The 22,843-nt window shown below is 34.2% G+C and overlaps 1 protein-coding gene across 2 annotated transcripts; it reads right to left on the bottom strand.

Moving 5' to 3' along the window:
* Positions 1–3,694: 3,694 nt before the first annotated feature.
* LOC102600366 (uncharacterized) lies at positions 3,695–19,426 on the bottom strand. Of its 2 annotated transcripts, none has more exons than XM_006350325.2 (9): positions 18,820–19,426; positions 12,137–12,228; positions 11,241–11,941; positions 8,401–8,522; positions 6,943–7,032; positions 6,626–6,817; positions 6,418–6,516; positions 5,451–5,589; positions 3,695–4,366 (listed from the first exon to the last, which is right to left on the bottom strand). In XM_006350325.2, exons 1-9 carry the CDS (start codon positions 19,189–19,191, stop codon positions 4,188–4,190), a joined length of 1,986 nt encoding a protein of 661 aa, XP_006350387.1. In that variant the 5' UTR covers positions 19,192–19,426; the 3' UTR covers positions 3,695–4,187. The 2 variants fall into 2 exon arrangements, with proteins under 2 accessions (XP_006350387.1, XP_006350388.1); XM_006350326.2 differs by having other exon boundaries at positions 8,401–8,471; positions 18,820–19,424.
* Between the last annotated feature and the right edge of the window lie 3,417 nt (positions 19,427–22,843).

The raw sequence follows: 22,843 nt of genomic DNA, 5'->3' as shown, positions 1-22,843 counted from the left end.
TTGAATTTTGTATTCTTTCTCAATTTGTATTCAAACCAGTATGTATGCTATTAATTTTGGTATTCATTCAAAATCTCATGTTTCATAGTTTATGAATCTTGTATTTGTTCCTAATTTGTATTCATCTCAAAGGTATGTCAACTAGTTATGTATTTTATTTATAGGAAGAACAACTTTCTATTAGTTTGTTTTGTTTTTATAAAAAAAATTCTTCAGAAGTTTGTATCCTTTCTCAATTCGTAATCAAACCAGTATGTATGCTATTAATATTTATATTCATTCAAAATCTCATGTTGCATAGTTTATGAATCTTGTATTTGTTCCTAATTTATATTCATTCCAAAGGTATGCCAACTAGTTATGTATTTTATTTAAGAATGCTTGCAACAAATATTCACTTATTCCTTTTCAGTTTTATATTTCATTCTCACTTTTCAATCATATTAATTTTATATTTTTTATATCATTATACAAAATACAATATAAAACTAGAATGAATACAAATACAAATAATAACTATATTGGAATGAATACGACTTAGGAAAGGAAACAAGATTCTGAAGAGAAAAATAAATACACAGTGAAAAAAATACATGGATACAAATATGTTTCTTAAATAACTACAGATTCATTTGGCATATCTATTGGAATGAATACAAACTAATAAAGAAATACAAGTTTCATTATACAACATACAAAAATTAGAATGAATACAAATACAAATGGTATACATATTGGAATGAATACGATTTAAGAAAGGATACAAAATTATGAAAAATAAAACAAATACACCGTGAGAAAGGTATGCCAAATAATAGATAAAAATATAGGTGTTCAAATTTGTAAATTAAAAAAAATCAAATTTAATAGATAAAACTATAAGGTATTATCATAAAGTTTCATAACAATAATTAGTTTTGAAAGACAAGGCCAAATAATGACATTTAGGAAGAAGGAAGAGATCACCTATTGTAGGTCTCATAATCTTTTGTAATGGAAGTAATGAGGATTTTCAGCAACTTTATCTAATTTGAAATATTATCTTCCTTGATTTTCTCTAATTTGTTATTTCTTAGTTATACTATGTTAAGTTAAATAAAGAAAAAAATACATAAATCAGCCCCATAACAAACTAAAATATTGACATTTTTAATAAATATTGAAAGTGTAGCTAAGAGATCCTATTAAATGCTAAAATATTGTTGTTTTGAAAATTTTCCCATAATATAAAGAACAAAAATATAAGTACATGGGCCACAACTAAATGGTTGTTTCAAGTTGGTATAACTGTATAGAAATAACATTTGTCCTTAAATTTCTTCAGATAAACTCGATTTCTGTTTTTCTCAATAGATTAGTTGGATCTGGGCCTAAATTTTCGGCTGAAGTAACTTCATAACTCGAAAATTCAAACTAATAAACAATTATATTTTCAGTATGATGATTCAACAAATTAAATTATATGAAGTTGACAGAAAATTCATGAAATTATATTCAAGAAGTCAAAAACACAACTTATGAGCATTATAAATTTATTTATATATTTGGAGAGGGAAAATTTCATGTTGAAGTCCAATCGTGAACCGATATTAGGTACTATTGCATAAAAGTACACACATAAAATGTAGCCAGGTAACATATATGTATCCACCATCATTTCGAACACAAATTACAAATTATGTTTTATATTAGAGTTTGATAGATTTCAATTAGTAAAAATTAAAATAATATTAACAACTACATATATAGCTAAATAGTCTCACAAAGTGAGGTCCGGAGAGAGTTGAGTATACCTTATCCTACCTTAGAGATCAAGGATGTTTCCAATACACCTCGACTGGCTAAAAATTTCTTCAAAGATCGAACGCTAAGATTGGACAGTCAGATTTTGCAAATTCTATAACAAATGCCACCTAAGTAGTATCGTATCACTCAACTTTTGATCGAAGGAATTGCGTGTAGTTGATAATTTTGCCAAGCATCACGACTATCTCAGTCACCTATTAAAAAGACAATAATGAACTTATCATATTAGAATTCTGCATATTTACTTGAAAAATATATAGCAAGGAAGTATTTTCTTCAATACTTTATTAAAACCCAGTTGGAGATTCTGTGTCATTCTTTCACTAAATTTTTCTTCCAGGATATTCAATTAAACGAAACCAGACCAAAAAGTATTATAATCTAGTTTAGTTATACGCAATATGTTAATTTGTAGTTAGACACGTTAATATCATGAGATGATAACTGCTCCACTACTGGATCAGATTCCTTAATAGCTGGAAAGTGTTGGAGGTCTCAAGTTCGAAACTCCTTGCCAATGAAAGCAAGGGATTTTCCTTCTAGACCGAGCTCGTTGCATCAAACTTGCCTAGTGCGAGACACCTTTCTTGTGTGGTTGCGAGCTATTGCATAGGAGCGAAGGTTTTACCCTATGCAACCTAAAAAGTAGTGATTGCGGGTTTCCCTTGTCTTTAAAAAAAGTGTCAGCAAATGTGGAGAGTTTGACATATACCTATTGCCTATGTTGTTATATGCTCCACTTGGAAATTATTTGTAATTGACATGACTGAATCTGAGACATGTTGCTGATCTCCACATCTTTGACTCAAATAAATAATTAGAATACAAGAGGAAGTAGCAATTAATTTAAACAAATTAAAAGAAGAGTAAAACTCAAAAAACACAAATTGTTGAGATTAGATTTTATTGTAATTGTTGAAAGAGAGAAACTCGATAATAGAACTAAACCTAGAATTAAAGAGGAACTCAACATGAAAATTAGCCCACAAGTGATTTAAGTTAAACAAATATTTTGAACAACAAAGTTGTAATCATAATGCTGAAATATTAACAAAAGAATTCCAACAACACTTACCAAGTATTTTGTTTACGGCGATAAAGGAAATTGAAAATATGTTCAGCAACTGCGTGACTTGAAGTAAAGAGGGGAGGAAAAATGGTACCAAGTATAAAGGAAAAATATGGAGAAAGAGAGATAGAGGAAGAGAAGAAAGGTTGATATTGCCAATTTCTTCATCGAGTACTTGCATTCCGAAATAGCAATATTAAAAGATTGACAGTAATTTTTAATCATACAGATTGTCTGGGATGAGTCAGTTTATTTCAAGTGGGCTGAGATTTCTGCTCTCAGCGAGTCTCAGTCCATACAGAATGGCTAGAATTTTGGCTTGTATTCCAGTTGTGTGGAAGCATGAAGCCAATGATCCAATTGCAGCCATGGTAAGGCATCTATAAGTTGATATAATTAATATTATTTAAAAAGATTCCGAGAAAACCATAATAAAAAATAATGGTTTGACTCTCCAAATAGTAACCATCTACGCATAAAGAAGTGAAAACCAAGTAATCTTAATCTTGCTCTGGAACTGGCTACTACCGCACAATGTGCCCTTGCTTACTAATCAAATTTAAAAAGAGGATGGATTTCGACTATGCTTTGAGTCGTTAGGCTAATAAAGCATTACTTCTAAAACGCTAAGGTCATTCACTCAATTCTCTTGGTAGCTCTGCTACCGATTGATCAAGTTATGCTGCCTACCTATCATGCCAAAGGCGCTGCTGGTGGACATGCCTAGATGCCCTGGCTCTAATCACCGTGTGCACACACATTCTCACTCTTGAAAAAACAAAATTGAGTAAATTGCAAGTAGTTGAAGAGAAACAAGAATAAGGAATACCAAAATACATTTCTGCAGAACTGTCTTTGGTAGATTTATATGGCATAATAATTACTGTATCCAACGCACACTAATATCATAATCAAATTTCCTTAAATCATTGTCCTAATCCTACATAATGTACATTCAGATGTTTAACTCACTAAGGAACACAATCCTGCTCCCAAAAGAATACTCCACACTAAAATTATACAACAAACAGAAGACATCGGCTTCAGCCGCTCCAACAATCATCAGGTGATAATGCATCTGAATCCGCAATGTACAGCACAGAGGACAGTACTTCATCACCTTGGAGTGTCGCATTCAGTACTTGTTCTAACAAAGTACTATCAACAGCTACTCCACAGAAAGCAAAGTCAGCAACATCTGCACCAGAGCTCTCAGAACATTCAACAGAACAGAATTTTGAATGTTCAGATAAGTAGCAGCTATTTTCTTGCCTTTGTTCATCCACACACCTACAACCTTAATTGAGCATAATCATTCTCTAGTAATAATATCGCCATTATCAGCTGCTAAAGTTGACTCCTTGCTGGCTAATGAATGAAGCATTGATTGGGCAGCAATCAACTTTTCCCTGAGCATCATATTATATTCATAGAGGTTTTGGAGATCTTTCTGGAGATTGGTCATACTTACATGATCAGCAGCCTGCAATTCTGCAGAACAAAAGCAGTGACATCAATTTAGGCAAACACCTCACCACACTTTCTCAAAAAGATTAAAGGGGTAATGTAAAGAGAGATGCTTCTAAGGGACAACACGTATGGAAGCCTTATAAATACTTCATTAGTTCATATGGTGTAGTAGATAATATGCCATCTCGATAAATAAAGTTCAAAACAAATATCCTGAAGTTCCATCATCAAAAAAGTCAGTAATCAGAAACAGTCTCCAGTTACATTTACTACAGCTCTGATTTGGTTTTAAAAAAAAAAGAACTACCCACATGTAGCATAGTTGATTACTCAACTGGAAAGTTATAAAACCAGAAAGGATAGCTTATTGACATAAAGTTTGTTGACAATCTAAGCTATGATCTTCCAATTAGCTTAATAGCAAAACTAAACACCCAAACCTAGACCAACTATCAAGCTCCTTAATTCACTATTTTTTTCTTTTTTTTGATGACAAGGGAAACCTGCAGCCGCTATCCTTTGGGAACACAACTATCAAGCTCCATAATTCACTATTTTACTTATCGCCTATTCACTCCATTCACAATCGATATATCCTGAAACCTCAGAGGTGCTGAGATCTATAAGGCCACCACCACACAAAGAAACAGGACATAGCATATCGTTGCAGAAGTTTCCTACACACCGCCACATTTTCGAACCACACTCCTAGAAACAGGGATAGAATTCAAAGAATCTCCATAAAAAATTCCGAACAAGAAAATGGTTTAAATATCTAACTACCAAGAAGTAACGAGTCACCAACATAATTGGGGTTTCTAATCTTCAAATACGTTATCATAATCAAAGAGATCAATATCATCCATAGTGGGCTCTCATAAACTTGACCTGTAATTTCTTATGCTTGTCACAAAGCATTTAACCCAGAAAGGTTGACCAAATCTATAATGATCTTGATAGCATGGGCAATTTGAATAAAATAGGCTGAAGCATGACATGAAAGAGCAGCTTAAAATCGGATATATGAAATCTAAACAGTTAGCTTGTTAGTTGGCATGGAGGATGGAGAACATAATAAACACTAATCTCGTAATTCTAGACTTACTTAACAGGGGCGGAGGCGGAACAGTTACGTCATTAGCTGCAGGAAAAGCTGGAGCCTGGAGAGCATTCTCTACATCTGGAGCAACTATGTCTTCAGGTTTACTACCTTTTGTGTTTGGAGGTACAGCATTTTCTTGGAACTGAAGTCACATAAATATAAAGTAAGTCTAACAGCTTTCTACGGATAAAGCAAAAGTGAAGTTACCAGTTCTTTGGGAAGATAAACAAAGTGGACATGAAAACTAAGTCGTATTAGCATAGTTGCGGTTTGTATAAGGGAACAAGAAAAATTAAAACTGATCATAAGAGCAGAATATGAAGAAAGAACTGCATATTGTTAAGTAGAGGAAGAACTAACAACAAAAGCAGGAAAATATCTTAACATATAAGTGACCTATAAAAAGATCTAAGACCATGAGGCAACATTTGAAAGATGAAAAAGCTACATGTTAAATCACTAATTTCACAAAAATGGAACACCATTTAGAGGTCTCTTGTCCATATTGTACTGTGTCGGGACTATGACTTCCCTTTCCTCTTTTCAACTCCCAAAATGCTTCTACAAGTCCAAGTCCATATTGTACTGTGTCGGGACTATAACAGGTAGTTCCCAATCGAAGCAAAGATATTTGGAAGTTCTAAAAAGTAAAGCATTCATTTCTAGTACCTCTTATATAACAGCAAAAATCATGAAACCAGAGAAAGTAGCTGTGACACCCTTGGTCTTTTCCTCACATTAAAACAAGAAGGGGTATTGTTAAAAATAGAAGAGCTAAAACATCCATGTCCACCATTTAGATATCTGTTTTGCTATATTGGGTTAAGTCCAAATCATGGTAAAAGAGAGCGCATGATGGGACCAATCATGTGAACAGGTTAATGGGATCGTGTTTAGACAGTAGCCAAAATACAAATATTATTTAAGCAAATTCAAGAAACAAAAATATCAGAGAGAAATAGAAACTGACTCTTTTTTCCTTCAGATGTGTATTCTTTTGGAGATCTGCTGCAGGTTCAGGCAAAAAATGTGTGGCACTTTGAGTATCAATCTTTTCTGGAATGGCTCTCTGAGGAAGGCAAACAAAATTTCAAAAGTTTACGATCTCCATGAAATTTGTAAATAAGCAGTAGATGTAAGCATACTGATATAAAGGAATTGATGCCGCAAGGCTGCACCTTCTCACTAGGTAAGCCAACTCTTCTGCTAAAACTGATGGTATCTAATCTGCTAGACCCTTTTCCTCTAACTGAAGAGCTCTTTCTTTGGAGTGATTCCATCTTGACGCCTGTGCAACAACCATCATTTCTCATGTCATACTCCTCTTCCAATTGGTTAGGAGCGTACGTGTACATCACATATTTCCTCAACTATCAGAAAAATAAAGTGGAAGCAAGGGATAAGGAAGTTAGACAGGGCAGCTGAATTGACAAAGCTAACTTAAAAAGATTGTGTTCAGCAAGACAACACGTGATTTTTTTGTCCATATACTCACTTTATCCCAGCGGTCTTGAGCTCTTCGGCGACTTCTAACCTTTCGCATCACACTATCCTCATTGCGCAATTTCTTTATCCTATATTCACACTGTAACATAGGAGTATCGACAAAAATAAGAAAGCATAGACATAAGGATCAATCACACCCTGCACACAATTACAAGTAAATTTTCCATGAAAAGAAGTAAGACACTCTAAATTTACTTCATAGGTTTTTACAAATTCAAGTATCTTCAGAGTTCCTTTCTTCCATCACTACTAAGTTCAGGACACCAGATCAATCTTAATGCCTAACCCACATTCCAATCTAGAGGTAAATAACTATGCAATTTCGGAACAAAATGTCTTAATCTTGAACGTTTTGGTTGCTAGGAGTAGAAATGATACCCAAAAAATCAGTGTCAGACAAAACACTTTGCCCAACTTTGTTTTTACTTTTCTTAGTTGATGCTTCATAAAGAAATTAGCAGTTAGCAGATTTGAGAGGTATATCGAAAGACAAACTTTCCTCCACAAACATAGAAAACTGAATGGAAATTATCAAGAAATCAAGCTCCAGTAAGTTTCTACATCGAGTAGCTGTAAAATGTAAATCCTACCACCTCACATAAAAGCAGAAACCATAAGAGATCCATGTCCAATATTTAATCAGCGGACATACCTAACTCGAGAAGCCCCGTGCATTACCATCAATACCTAAACTACAAACAACTATTGTTACAGCATATTTCAACAGAAAAATTGTTAATGAAGTCTCTTTTTGGTTTAACGCATTGTTCTCAACCACACAACTATGTTACACAGATACTTCATTTGCCTAGACTATTGTGTCGAATGGGTGTGACAAGAGTATGGGTGCTTTATGCAGATTATTCATAATATACTAAGAATTGACAGAAAATGCACTTTACAGGGTAGTAAACATACACCCCGGTACAGGATGCACACACGTAAACAAGTCCATGTAACAACAACTGAACAACATACACAGTGAAATCCACCAAGTGGGGTCTGGGGAGGGTAGACTGTACACAGACCTTACCACTACCTCGTGGAGGTAGAGAGGTTGTTTGTGTAAGACCCTCAACTCAACCGCATCAAACCCGAATAAAAGAAGAAGAAAATAATGAAGAAAGCATAGCAGTTAATAAGAAACACAGTTGTAAAGTCTACCGGAAAGAACAAAATAGTGAGATAATCGAAACACAATAAACAACATATGGCCAAAACTACAAGGGTACGACTAGTATTACGACAGGCACTAACAACCCTAAACCTCCGCAAGGCAAGACAACAGTGTACCCCTCTAACCTTCTACCCTAATACGCGACCTCAACTCCTTCCTATCTAGAGTCATATCCTCGGTAAGATGAAGTTATGCCATGTAACATAGCTTACAAATGAAAATCCATAAAATACAGTAGTAGTAACAAAAAGAATGAAAAAATGAATGTACCTGCACCAAAATGTAGAAGAAGAGGCCAATACTAACGCAATAGAGGCCACCAACATCTGCAAGGAAGCTTACTGCACTCTTGGGAGAGGAAGATATCATCAAAACATAGCCCAAAAATACTTCTGAAATGAAACAAACCACTTAAAACACTAAATATACACACCAGATTTCTGAAGCACAGCTAAACATCAGACTTCTTTTCTTACTCCCTGAATCCCGATTTATTCGATGCTCTTCTCGTCTAGTCTATCCCAAAAAGAATGATATCTTTCTATGTTTAGAAACACAATTTACCTTTAGGCATCCCAATCTGCCCTTATCTCCTTATAGCCACATAAAATATATATGGCTTATTTCAGACACACGGTTCAAAAGTCAGTCTTTTTTCTTAAACTCGCCAGTCAACGTGCATCATATAAATTGGGACGGAAGGAGTATTATATTGGTGTGGTCCAGTGTCATATCCTAGACAACAGTTAAAGTATGAAATGATGCATCAGACTAGCAAGTTCAATATTCTTTTTAACTAGTTTAGCCTGCAAATCAACAGTGCAATAGTGTGTTCGGATTGGTTTTTTTAAGTAGCTATAAGCTAAAAGCTAAAAGCCATGAGTTGGAAACACCCAACTTTTGGCTTTTTTAGTACTTTCTCAGCCTAAAACAAAGTGCTTAAAAGCACTTTTTGTGTTTCCCAAACACCTCCAAAAATACAAAAGAGCTTAAAAGCCAAAGGTACTTAAAACAAGCCAATCCAAACACCCACTAGTCTTCATCTGATCACCCTATCTTTTTCCCCTTTATTTTTTCAGATAAGGTAAACGTTCCAGTTGATTATCCTATCATTTCCCCACCTTCATTATTTTTGCATCCACACTAAAAGCTTAAATTCCTCTCTTAGCTTGAAGCACATAAAACTATATCAAACAAAAAAATAGGATTCCATAGACACACCAGTGAGAAGGTGCGATAGAGGTTGGTTATAGAGAGTACGAGGAGAGGCAGAGGTAGGACGAAGAAGTATTGGGGAGAGGTGATAAGACAGGATATGGCGTAGCTTCAGGTTATCGAGGACATAACCCCAGATAGGAGGGTGTGAAGGATTCGTATTAGGGTAGAAGGATAGTAGGTAGTGTAGTGTAGTCTTGCTTAGGGTGACTTGTGTTTGTTATGGTTCTAGTTGTATTATTATAGTTCTAGTTTTTTTTTTAAGTTTATCATTATTTATTATTGTTTGTTAATAACAATCTACCCTAGTATATTTTTATTTTATTTTTATGACGAGGGAAACCCGCAGCTGCTACCCTTTGGGTGCGCACAGGGTAAAAACTCTGCTCCTATGCAATAGCTCGCAAACCACATAGGAGAGGTAACCCGCACTAGGCAAGTCCGATGCGACGAGCTCGACCCAGAAGGCAAAACCCCTTGCTTTCACTGGCAAGGGGTTTCGAACTTGAGACCTCCAACATGGAAGTCCCAAGCCCAAACCACTGGGCCACCCCGAATGGTCAATCTACCCTGGTATATAGTTTATGGCATTTCAATTATCACATAATTTTATTGTTGTTTTGACTACTTTTGCACGGTTTCTTGTTTCAATTTCTCTTCATTGTCTTCTTCTTTATACCGGGATTTGTTGCACTTGAGCTAAGGGTCTTTTGGAAACAGCCTCTCTACCTCCATGAGGTAGTGGTAAGGTTTGCATACATTCGACCCTCCCCAAACCTCACTTGTGGGATTTCACCATTCAGCCATTGCTACATAGCAGTGTAGGGCCTTAAGTGGAATGTTGTTTTATTTTGCCTCTCTGATTCTACAGACAAGTTGCTCAGTGAACTTATAATGTTTTGAAAGAGCACTGCTTTCAAGCAAACATCAAGGCATGGTACTCATATTGTCTTCAGGGGCTTTCCACTAAGGGAACTTGATCTTTGTTATTTTTCTACAACAACAACATACCCAGTCGCACTTAACAGGTTGCACAATCTTAATTATGCACTCTGTATTAGCCAGAGAAACTAAACTTCTCATGAATCACGTAGAAAACAAATGCTAGGGGACAACTTTGGCATTTAAAAAATTGGCATAGGATCTGGACCAATCAGCTAGGACTATAACCAGAGAGTGAACATCTCTGTGGGTGCTGCAGAACACCAAATACCTAGTTCCGCATAAGATGCGCATATAGAAGAAATTTAGATATCAACAACTAACTGAGTTCCAGAACTCCCCTCCTCTCCCCCGTCGCTTTCTCCCCAAAGTTGAAAACATGAGGGCAAAGAGAAGACAGAGGGGAATGAGGAAATTCAGGAAAATACATATCAATCATCTTATAAAGCACAATACTGCTGAAGGCTCTCGCCTAGATCTTCTTCTTTTTTTCCTATTGAAAGGTAACAAAACTTTCGCCTATATCAGTTTTCAAGACAAATAACAAACTTAAAAAGGAATTGTAAGTAGTTGATCAGTTCATACACAAAAATGTAGAAAATGAGTTACAAAAGAAGAGCTGTCAGATTTGGTATAAATGTATTTCGGGAACATGTAGGAATTCTCCTCAGAATGACAAGACATCATTAACATATTGTATGGTCCAGCATAAACTCATAATTTCTTACTGAAGTTGCTATTTACCAAAAAGATGAAACAAGAGAATCTCTTGCAAAAGTATGACTGGAAAGATATTTGCAAACTTCATAGCTAAAGGTGTTAATACAATACATGCATTATTCTAGGTCTAAGTGTATGACAGAATGAAAATTTAAAAGTCATGAGGTTTGAACACTAACCAGAGAAGACAACAAAGAATAGAAAATGTGCTGAGAGATGAAGATGTTACTCACCAGGTCCCATAACATTTTGATCCTTGATCTCAACAATATACGAAGATAGGAAGTTGATATACAATGTCGTGTTGATTAGACCATCATTAGGGCTTTCGAGTGATGCTTGGAGTTGACTTATCTCATCAAAAGAGGAACCTGGAAGAAACTCATGAAGTAGTGGTTGGATGAGCTTCAGGTCATTCAAATTATGGTACAATCTCGGGAAAAAATTGAACTTCAATATATTTGGTGTCAGCCCTCTAAATGTAACTGGTTTGTCGTCAAAATTGCTTCCATTTCTTAGTGTTCCACTGACCAAGCTAACATGTTTCTTATTTTTAGGATCTGTTGCTGTTAGATTGAACTGAAATCCAGCAGCTGCTGCAGGACTATTTGGGAGATCAACAAATTGCCATGAAATATAGGCATTGTCCCGGCTAAGTGGACATCTGCTGCACTTAAGCATGATGGTCGGTCCCTTAGTTGTGTTTATACAGGAATAATTGGCAAATGTTGACAGAGGAGCAAATCGATAGTCAATCAACCCTGGATTCCCAGTTACTACCGTTCCAAGACCACGTAAGTGTAAGCAGCTCATACTTGAGATGGTAGTGATATTAAACTCCAAATCGTTTATAAAAGCAGCTAAATCAGGTGCATTTGTTGCTCTCACATTGTGCATCTCAATAGCTCTCTTCGCTATTATATGGTATAGCAAACTGTGGAAGCATATATAAAGAGTCTATTATAGGTGGAATAGAAGGTAAAGAAAAAAAATAACAGCAGAAGAAAATACTATTCAGAAGAAAAACAGGCTGGATTCTTTTTTATTTTTTAGATAAGAACAGGCCAGACACTTGGAAGAAATAGTGAAACACTAGAAATTAAAGAGAGAAAAAACATCATGTACTCACGCAGCAAAAAGACCAATAAAAAGTATCCAGCTAGCTATTGAAAAAGTTCCACCAAGCTCTGTTTTCCGCTTCATGACTACCTTCTGGTCATCCTACATGAAAATGGTGCACATAATAACAAAAATCTAAAGATTGTGAAGAGGTGTGTTCAAGAATTTACAAACAGAAGTAAACTTTTACAGTATCACAGAAACACAGAAAACTGCTAAAACCAAAAACATCAACTGGTGGTACAACAAGATGACCACATCACAAGTAGGCTCGTTGATACTTGATTTGTCATACTGCATATGAGACAATAAGCAGAATAAAGGCCATTATTCAACAACTAAGATATATAATCTACGAAGTGCATGTTAAATTTGAGCTGCCTCTTAGTACTGGATATGATATCAACTATCATATATGATACACCAACCAGGGCATACACAGAATTTTTCAGAAGCAGACTGACATTTCAAAAGTGAACAAACTATGTAATGACATCATTTTTAAGAAATAAAATTCATATTGTATTAATAAAATTTATTTCAGGTACATTATTACAACTCACCTCAACAAAATTTCACTTTTTGAAATGTATTTATCATAGGTGAAAACCGTCTTTATGTTAAACTATTTTTTGGTATTTACACAAAGAGAACTTCAGTGGTTTAGTTTATACTCACCTAGCAAGACGTCAAGGGTTTGAATCCCTTCTGTGTGTGCTTTATTTTTCTAACAAGAAGTCAACAACGTAAGTCCAAATTTTTTTAACAATAATCGTGGTTGAGGCTTGATCTCCCAACCTGAACGAGGATAACGAAGCACTCGACCAGAACTGGGACAGTCTAACTGTCAAGTGGTGACATTTTATTTACCTATATAAGTTTTTATATTATTTATATGTGCAATAATTAAAAACAATTCGACGGACACCGCTTGATATAAGGTAAATCCGCCCCTCAGAACATGTGATCTCAGCAAGTACCCAGAAATTTCCTATTATTTTTCTGATGCTCAAATCTCTAAATCTAGAATTCAAGTATCCTACAAGTGTATACATGCAGGGAAAATATTGATACTTTTGGGGTCAGAATGCGATTTTAAAAGAACACATGGGGTTATTCTAATAACTAATGAAATATAAAAACTTAAACAAATGGAATTTAGGGGTTGGATTGGATGCAAGAGACTCTTATCTTTGCTTCTTTTTATTTTCCTTCTTTTTCCCTTCTGAGATCAGTAAAGTAAATTTTATATCAGTCCGTACCAAGTAGGTAACAAAAGCTTAGAAGTGAACATGACTGCTAAAATGATAAAAAGTCTAATAAGTCTAGGTGGTCTCTACACCACTAACAATGTAATGAGAGCTTAAAATGTGAGCATGACTCCTAAAATGATAAGAAATCTATTAAGCCTAGGTGGTCTCTACACCATTAACAATGTAATGACAGAATCAAAAGTCAACATGACTACAAACATCCGAAGAGGGCGAAGAGAGCTACTCAGATGAGTAAAAAGAAAAAGTTTGTGGCAGATGGTGTGTTCTTCGAGGAGCTAAATTAAGTGTTAACACGTGACTTGGCAGAAAATGGATATTCTGGAGTGGAGGTTAGAATCACTCCTACGAGGACTGAGGTCATCGTCAGAGCCACTCATACTCGGCTTACAAGTGAGAAGGGGAGGAGGATCAGGGAGGGAGTTGACATTGTCCAAAAGAAATTCAATTCTGAGGAAAACACTACAGAGCTGTATGCAACACAAGCTCCTAGGTGGTCTTGCCGTTCTGAGTGCATATGTGGTGTTCTGTGATTTATCATGGATAGTGGAGCCAAGGAAAGTGGGGTGATTAATTCATGACTGTCAGTGGAAAATTGATAACTCCGTGTGCCAACTCCATGAAGTTCAAAGATGGTTACATGATATCTTCGGGTCAACCTGTGAATGTGTATACTGATTCTGCTGCAACAAATGTTCTCTTGAGACAGGGAGTACTTGGCATCAAGATCGAGAAACCGTGCTTGATTGGGATCCAAAAGAACGCACAGTCCAACAACACCTCTTTCAGATCTTGTCACGATCCATTCTCCCAAGGAAGAAGACGAGTGCATCAGACAACTTGTGGCGCCAAGCCACCAACTAACATTGAGGTTCCAGTTCAATGAAGTGGGTTGAGAACCATGAGGTCTCAAATTCAAATTCTAGTGGGGGCAAAACACAGGATGATTTCTTCCTATCTATTTAAGCCCAGGTGAATAGAGTTACCGGGTACATGTACTAGTGAGAGGTAGCAAATATCAGTAGGATTAGTCGAGGTGCACATAAGATGACCCAAATACCACAGTTAACAAAAAAATCTGCATATTATGTTTTGTTAAAGTCGAGTGTTAGTTTTACTTTGCCAATGTCGGGTACTATAGGGACACATAAGGAGAAACTTTGTGTTAAAGCGATAACCTTCCTACTGCCTCAGATGAAAATTTAAATCTATCAAAAAACAATGAACATGACTCCTAAATGATAAGGATTCTAATATGTCTACAGTTTCTATATCATTAACAATGTTTCTCTGCGAAGAACAATTCCAAAATTAAGAGGAAAATAAGAGGGAAGGGGTCTTCTTCATCTCACTTGAGCAAGAAGAGGAAGAAGCATCGGCAAGAGGAGGAGGAGGAGGCTCAATTTCACAAAGCTGGGTTCTTGATGAATGTGTCTGTTCTAATCTTTGGTTTAAATTCTTATTCATGCTTCTTAGAACAGTCTTTAGATAGCAAATCCATACTGAAAACTGGAAGACATTTTTTTGTATCCCATTCGTATTGCATCCCAATTCCCATTTGCTTTATTTTTTTATTTTTTATGGTAACAATGGTGTCTGGTACATCCCCTAATTGTTTAAATCATCTTCGAACTGTACCCATACTGTACACATATTGTGGTTCATAGGTTGACAATACCTAAACTTACAGCACCACTTCATTTGATACTTGTCTTTCTCACATACGACTTGAGCTATTAAATTTTAATTTATCATTCAGATGAAGTCCCAAATCCACAACAGAATGCAAACATCATGCAAAAGAGAACTTGTTTTTTTGGTAAGGTAATTTGTTAATATATCAGTATCTACTGCAGGGATACAAAAGTTAACGAGGAGAAGTTCCCTGTTACAATTGCAACTTCAGCAATCATCGTGCAAAAGAGAAATGACCGTGCAAGAACGAAATTGACCCAAGAAATCGATAAAACCCTTCATTCAACTGAACAGACTGCTAGTGTTAGAAAACCTGGAATTATATGGTTAGAAAAAGAAAAAAAAAGGTAACCTTGAAAGAAAAAAGAGAGGAGGTTGGAGGATCGAGTTGTACTCAAGACCCTACACTAACTCAATTTATGATCCATTGGTTATTTGTCAATATAATTGAAGTATGAACTCCTTTTGTGAGAATCAATGATACTAAAGACTGGCATAGAAAACTATTCTTATTTAGTCAGATAAAAAGATTTTTTTGATAGGAAAAGTTTAGGAGACTGGAGAATTAGATGTCCTTAAATATACACAAACGAGGGAAGGGATCTAAATCAGTCCTTGCACTACTGACTACTCTAAGCCTCAAATCCGACATGTATGAACCCTGCAGAAAATGAATTGATGGTTTACTAATCCACACCATTACTACTGCAAACTGCAGCTCACCAAAACTGAGGTACCAACTTTGAAGTAATAGGTACACCCAGTTCGCATAGTATCATTTTGAAGTATAGCTTAAGCAACTAAAATGACTTCAATTTACCTTTACCATCGCCTAGAACTGCATCACCATCACTCTAAAAACTGGCAAAAACATACCCCTACTTAGTCTATTCCTTATAAATTACTTCTCATAATTAGTTCAGGAAAACGTTATCCATATCCAGTGCTGGAGCAAAGTGGCCTCCAGTCCTGGAGTTATGATCTAGTTATCCATGTACTCTAATTAGCCTATTAGAGGCACTTTTTGAGTTCTTATCATTTCGCACCCTTAATGTATGCATCATTTTTAATTTATACGCCCCTTTGTTTATTAAGATGTGCCCCTAAATATGCATCATATCAATTTGCACCCTATCCCTCACAAACTTATTAAACATTTTGTTTTATGAATGTGTAGGTTGGAATAGAAAACATCAAGGGCTCTGTGACACTGTAACAGTATACACTTATCTATTTTCTCCGTACAACATCTCCAACTTCTTATTATCCAAATACATGCATTTCAAGGACTACATAGCGGAGGATTGTGCTAAAGACTTCATCTTCAAAGGATTGCTTAAATATCTAGGTTGGGTCAGTTATATGAATCCTAACTATCTATATATTCAATCAATTGTTAAGAAATTGGGTTCTCAATCTAGAGATTGCTTAAATGGCAAAACAAAGTACCTTTGACTAAAAGGACCTTTATCAATTTTGACAGAGGTAAAAACTTTATCAATGACTCGGAAAACCAAATGTCATTTACAAGTGAGAATACGACGGTAATCGAGACAACTGATAAAGTTAATGAGTTGAATATGAGAAGTAGTGGGAAAATTAGAGTTGTTGGACATCTGTTTTACATAAAAACGGAATTATAGATGCTGTAGAAAGAGAATATGGAGAAGAAACATATATTCTTTCAGTACCCAGTACAAATAATAAATTAGCAATGCACATCTTAGGGGGTTAATAATGAAAATAACAAAGGATAGGATGTTAAACAAAAGCTGGTGCATACATAAAGAGACAAATTGTGAAAAAACAAAGGATACAGTGCAAAACTTAAGATGATGCATACATTAAGGATGCAAAATGCAAACAACACAGAACTTCTTAGTGCACAGGATTGGAACTGAAATCTAATGGCTCCAGAATGAGATAATAGATCCTAGTTGAATATGTCAAAGCATATTGAAGTATGAGCTCCTTACCAATAGCAAAACAAGACTGGAAACGTAGATCTTTCATAAGAAATAACCTTAGATCAAAAGGAAATATCTCTGTAAGCTCTCTCCAAAAAAGAAACTCAAGCGAAAACTAGAATGGGATAGCAGATAAATATGAACTTCCCACTGTTAATGCCCTTTCTTTACTTTGATAGGTGATACTACAAATGAGCATCCCAGGAGAATGCAATGATATTCAAGCACTAAATCAAGTGTCTTGAGAGAATGGAAGAGGTAATTCTCAATCTACCCCTGGATATTAACTGGTGGTACTATTTCAGCTCTTGACTATAAGATCATCAATTCCATCATTAATATCAAAATAGTGGAACACCTCAAGAAAATTCTATACAGAATAACTTCGATACATCACCTTGAGAAAGCAGCAAACAACATTTGCCCGCAAAAATTCAATCATTACAAGCCTAAAAATGGGTATGGCAAATAATTTGAATAAACAAACGAATAGAAGAAAGACTCATCATACTTATACTTCTGCATCAACCTTTTTTTTGTTTTTTGTCAGTTTTCTTTGCTAAGTGAGCAGGGCTTTATTGAAGAAAACCAACATTAAGAAGCTTTTAAAATATAGATTCTTGCCCTTTTCCATTATCTCCACCTCCCTTTTATTAGCTCAAGTTTGCGTCATACTTTAGAGGCAGCTATAGCAAGGGATTTATGATGGTTTTCTGTCTCTTTTTGTTTTTTCCTCTTTCAAGTTTTTATTATGGATAGGAAGGCAATCTGAACTTAATTCCCTTTTCTTTTTAAGCACTCATTAGGGGTTGGAAGTGAAAATATCTTACTTAGGCTACAGGGTGCTAAGGATAACTTTCGCTTGTGCCATCTTTGCACTTTATCCATTTATCATATTCCCAGTTTTCCTTTCAGTTCCATGGAACAGAAGCAAAATATCCAATATAATTCTTGCAACTAAGAACTACGTAACTATTATAGAAAATCATTTTGTGTCATACTCAACAAAACCAACCACAGCGTCCCTGATATCACTCAAATCAATGATTCACCTCCAGACTTAGTTTACTTCCATAAATTTCTGAGAACTACCAATTGGGAGATCACATTGAAAAAGCAATAACGCAGAATATAATATATGACAGTTAAAACTCATTATTGAAGCAACAAGAAGCTAGCATTTATGACACCAGAACTGGAAGGTGAGTTCATTCAACAAGAAAATATCCTTCTTCTTGCTTAGTCTTAAATCTAAATCAAGGTCCTATTTGTCATTAAAATCTTTGTTTTAAATTGATGTTGACAAATTAGAGTTATGTGGTGTGTCTTACAAGTCCAAGAAGCGAGGTATAAAACTATAATAAACAAAGAGGGCTCTTCCTATCAACCTACTTTTGTAGGACTTCTTTTGAATCTTCATATCCACTCAACATAAACCATACCAGACAACTGTACATGCTCAAAACCTGTTAATAACCCAAAATATATGTTCCTTCTTTTCCAAAACTGGTTGGTTGTCACATATGGCTTCCCAAAACTCAAAACATTCCATAAATTTTCCGCAACTTTTAGTAAATTCAGTTAGCAAAATGAAAACTTGACTTTCAAATCTATATCCAACTAGCTCTGTTCAAAAACCCAATTAACTTTCAGTACAAATTATGCCTCACAAATCTACAAATCATGAAATAATAAGTAAAATTAACCATAAAATTCCATCCTTAAAACAAAACTAACAAAGAAAGAGATAGAAATCATACAAGCCAGTGGCGGGATGCAAAGCAGATATCAAGTCGACTAATCCACCATCGGATCTTGAACCAAATAGAACGTCCATCACCAAGCGGAGCACAACGAGCAAAAAAACAGAAACAAAGCCAAGAAAGCAACATAATAAGTGTAGCTTCAAGAAAGACAGCTTGCGATTGAGTTAACCTCCTAATTGAATCAAAATCGAAAAGGGTACCACTCCCAGGAAACGATAAAGATCTATAATCAACCCCAGAATCACTTTCCACAGGACCCCATTCATCAAACAAGTAACATATTCTACTTGTGAAGTTAAACAAGTAACCAGGGTTGCACTCGCATTCTGTAGCATTGTAGCGAAAGGAGTTGCTGGGACATTGCATTTTCTTCGCATTTAGAGAATGGTAAGAATAGTTGGAAAGTGAAGAAGGAAGAAGAAAATGGAGAGGAGAAGTAAAGAATATATGTATGGTGGGCGACAAAAGAGAGAGAAGTCAGAACAAATGTGACGAACAATGCTAAAGAGGAAAAAGTGCAAAATCAATACACGGTAGCTGCCTTGTTTGGTTTAAAGAAAAGTCCAATTCTAATTTTGATGCAAATTCCTAACTTGTTTTCAAAGATTTTTCAATCATTCATCAAACCCTCATATTTCTAACGAAATTGCAAGGAAAGGCATGGTAAGGATTTTCACCAAGGGTTTCAAAAAAAGTAGTAATAGTATCCATAAATAAATGGATTGAATCAGATATGAACAAGTTGGGTTAGAATTAGATAAACTTTAACTCTATCTCAACGTGAACCATAAAAGAGAGGAAGTTAACAAATCATATTTACACATAGATAAAGTTATTCTATCTTTTAACCTTGTAATTACGAATTTAAAATATGTAAATCTCAATCAAGTTTCCAAACAAAATGATAACATAGAACTTACATTTATTTAGAAAAAATAATAATTGAAACTACAAAAATATGAAAAACAAGATATATCATTAATTTTCGATGAAGGGGGTTTCCCTCGGCTCCATTTAGCTCCATCCCTGGGCATGATTTGTAATATATTGTACTGAGTTATTTTAATTAATAAATAGTTTGAATATATTCTATTTTTCTCATCTTACCTTATACAGGTAAATTTCTCTATAACGATTGTTCTTTATAATAGCATTTGACTACAATTGGTCTACTTTTCTTCAAAATGTATTTTTCATGTTATATTTTATTTCTCTATAACAACATTCTACTTATAATAACAATGACATTCACTAGAGTTGTACATTTTTGGTAAAATTACTCCTCTATAACAGTCATTCTCAAGTATTATGTAACAATATTTTATAACAAATATATTATATTATAATAAATATTAAAATATTTATGATATTCATCATTAATAACATGCACATAGTAAATTTCAAATACGAACATCTATTATTATTTAAATCTTTTTTATGTAGATTATTAATGCTTAAATTTAAGTTCAAACATTGATCTAATGATTTTTCTTTGAAAATCTCAAAACTCAATTATTGATCCTTAGAAAATGATGAAGAAGACAACGTGGGTCTTCTTGATTTGGTGTTATTTGATTAAATTGGTGATTGGGATTGATTGTATTTGTGTTTGGAAGCTTTATTTTAAATTTGAGATTAGTTGAGGCCTATTTGCAATATTTTGATCGAAATTCAAACTGCAAATTCAAAGAATACCTTGTAGACAATACAGACAAATCAAATCCGGTAGGAAGAATAATTCTTACTTATGGCCCAAGTTTACTTGTGACCCAAATAATACCATAAATAATATTTAGTGAAGAATATATCTCGTTCGTACATCGATTACTTGATGGACGTACCGGATTAAGTCATAATCTCTATAAATTGGTTATCCCTCTACCCATTAGGATTACCACATATTCTCTACACTAATTTCATCGCTGACAGCTGTGGTAATGTAAGGCTAGGATAAGGAGGTAGAAACCAATTTACGATTAATACTCACTTTTCTTTGTGATGATGTCTTCCGCATCAGGTATGTGCCCCTGACGATCTCTATGTAAGATTATCGTGTTCAAGATCCTAATGTGTATTAAAATATTTAATCTTACATGTGGCATCCAAGCCTGGATTGTTTGAATGGATAATATTCGTATATCTTCTGCCATTAATTCAAATAAGGAATTTTTTTTTTTATCACGGACATCAGCCTACTATTTGTTATTTTGTCCAAACATCACATTAGATGTAACTTTGTAATACAATATGTTAATTAAAGTTTTTTAATTAACACAACTTTGACCACAAGAAAAGAAATACAACACAAATAAGTTTTTACATTGTCCTTGTCCATAATGTACAATACAACGCTGCTAAATTAAGCCTAGCTAGTGTAGAGCAGTTTATATGCCTTAATTTCTTTGTAGCCAATTAGTTTGGTTTGATTAATTTAAATACTATAGAATATTTTATATATTAGTTATGCTAGTGAATTTGTCCGCGCTTCATGCGATGTAAAATATATATTTAAATTTAGTATACTCTCTTTTTTATAAAAATAAAATAACCTTTAAACAATATATATTTGAGTGAATTAGTAAATGTGAATTATTTAAAAGATATATTATGAAATATATAGTGTATGAGGATTTTTATTATGTTTACCTCTAGTTCCTTTTTTAATTATTTGCTATAGAATCTATATCCATATGAACCATAAATATGTGAATAAACTTATATCTTTACACTTGCATAAATACTTACAATTTTAAAAAAATAAAATACAAATGGGTTCTACAATACTTGAATTCGGATTATTCGAACTTCAATATAGATATCGAACAAAAAAAACTCATAAATTACAAAATGAAAACGAAAAAATGGTAATAACGAAGACAACATTACCAATAAAATAAACTAAAAATATCATTTTTATTTTGCCTATAAAAGGTACTACATCACTCCTCCATAAACAAAATTTATACAAATTATAAACATCAATGAATTTACTAAATAAAATTCGTATGATAACAAAATGAATGTATTCATCAAATTATCCAAGAATTACAAATATAAATATTTTTATTTATAATTTCTTGTTATATAAATACTACACATAGTATTAATTAATTTGTGAAGTATAATGTCTTCAAATTTTAGTCTTTAAATCTTTATTAATATTTTTTACATGTACTCAATCATATCTTTTATTTATTTTGTTATATAAAGTATATTTTCTTTTGTATGGATTTTATATAACGTGAAATAAACTAAAAAATGAAATAGAATAAAAAGGAATTAATACAATCAAATTTTCAAATTTTCGGTAGTCTTTTTTTTCTTTCCTTTATGCCTTTCTTTTTCATTTTAGTTTCTTTTTTCTTTTTCTTAACACATTAATTTTGTGCTTTCCTTAATTACAACATGTATCTCCAAATTTTACTCTAAAAACTGAAGTCATTTTCTTTCTTTTTCTCCTTATAATGAATTAAAATTAACATATAAAGACTTATATATTGTTGCCAATCTGTGTTAAAAAAAAACAGTAATACTGATTACCAGAAACTTTGCAGAAACACGAAGTTACTAAAGTTTCCAATGAACCAGTGAAGAACAGAAGAACATAAATTAATTCACAAAAATTAAAATCTGTAAAACATACCAGAATCTGGAAAAGATTAAGCCCACTGAATGCACAGTGTCCCCTTAAGGAAATTATTCCCCTCTAGTATCCGAGGTTTGATTTGGAATATGTCCTCCCAGGATAGAATGATCTCAATCACTAGTATATTGATACCTAAAACGCTGGTGTCAGCGAGCCACTCAACGGCAGTAAAGTACACGGAAAATATTTGTGCAAACGAAGAAGAAGAAATCACAAATTTTCGTAAGTAAAAAGTCTGAAGAATAACTGGTATTTATAGCCAAGAGATACTGGTTCCGAAAGGTTGCAACCTTTCAGAAACCACACGACCATTTCAGAAAGTTTGCAACCTTTCAAACGGTCATGGTTGTTCCTGAAAGTTGCAACCTTTCA

Source organism: Solanum tuberosum, unplaced genomic scaffold (genome assembly GCF_000226075.1).
Source record: "Solanum tuberosum cultivar DM 1-3 516 R44 unplaced genomic scaffold, SolTub_3.0 scf00123, whole genome shotgun sequence".
Lineage (NCBI taxonomy): Eukaryota > Viridiplantae > Streptophyta > Magnoliopsida > Solanales > Solanaceae > Solanum > Solanum tuberosum.
This window is presented reverse-complemented; position numbering and strand designations above follow the sequence as displayed.

What these genes read in the sequence shown, in the direction of transcription:
- LOC102600366 (XM_006350325.2), bottom strand. Translation starts at nt 19,191, where the DNA reads ATGCAATGTCCCAGCAACTCCTTTCGCTACAATGCTACAGAATGCGAG. An exon ending in TTTATTGGTCTTTTTGCTGC is followed by an intron (nt 11,942 to 12,136) that starts GTGAGTACATGA and finishes ATGCTTCCACAG; the next exon opens with TTTGCTATACCATATAATAG. An exon ending in TCAAAATGTTATGGGACCTG is followed by an intron (nt 8,523 to 11,240) that starts GTGAGTAACATC and finishes GTTTCATTTCAG; the next exon opens with AAGTATTTTTGGGCTATGTT.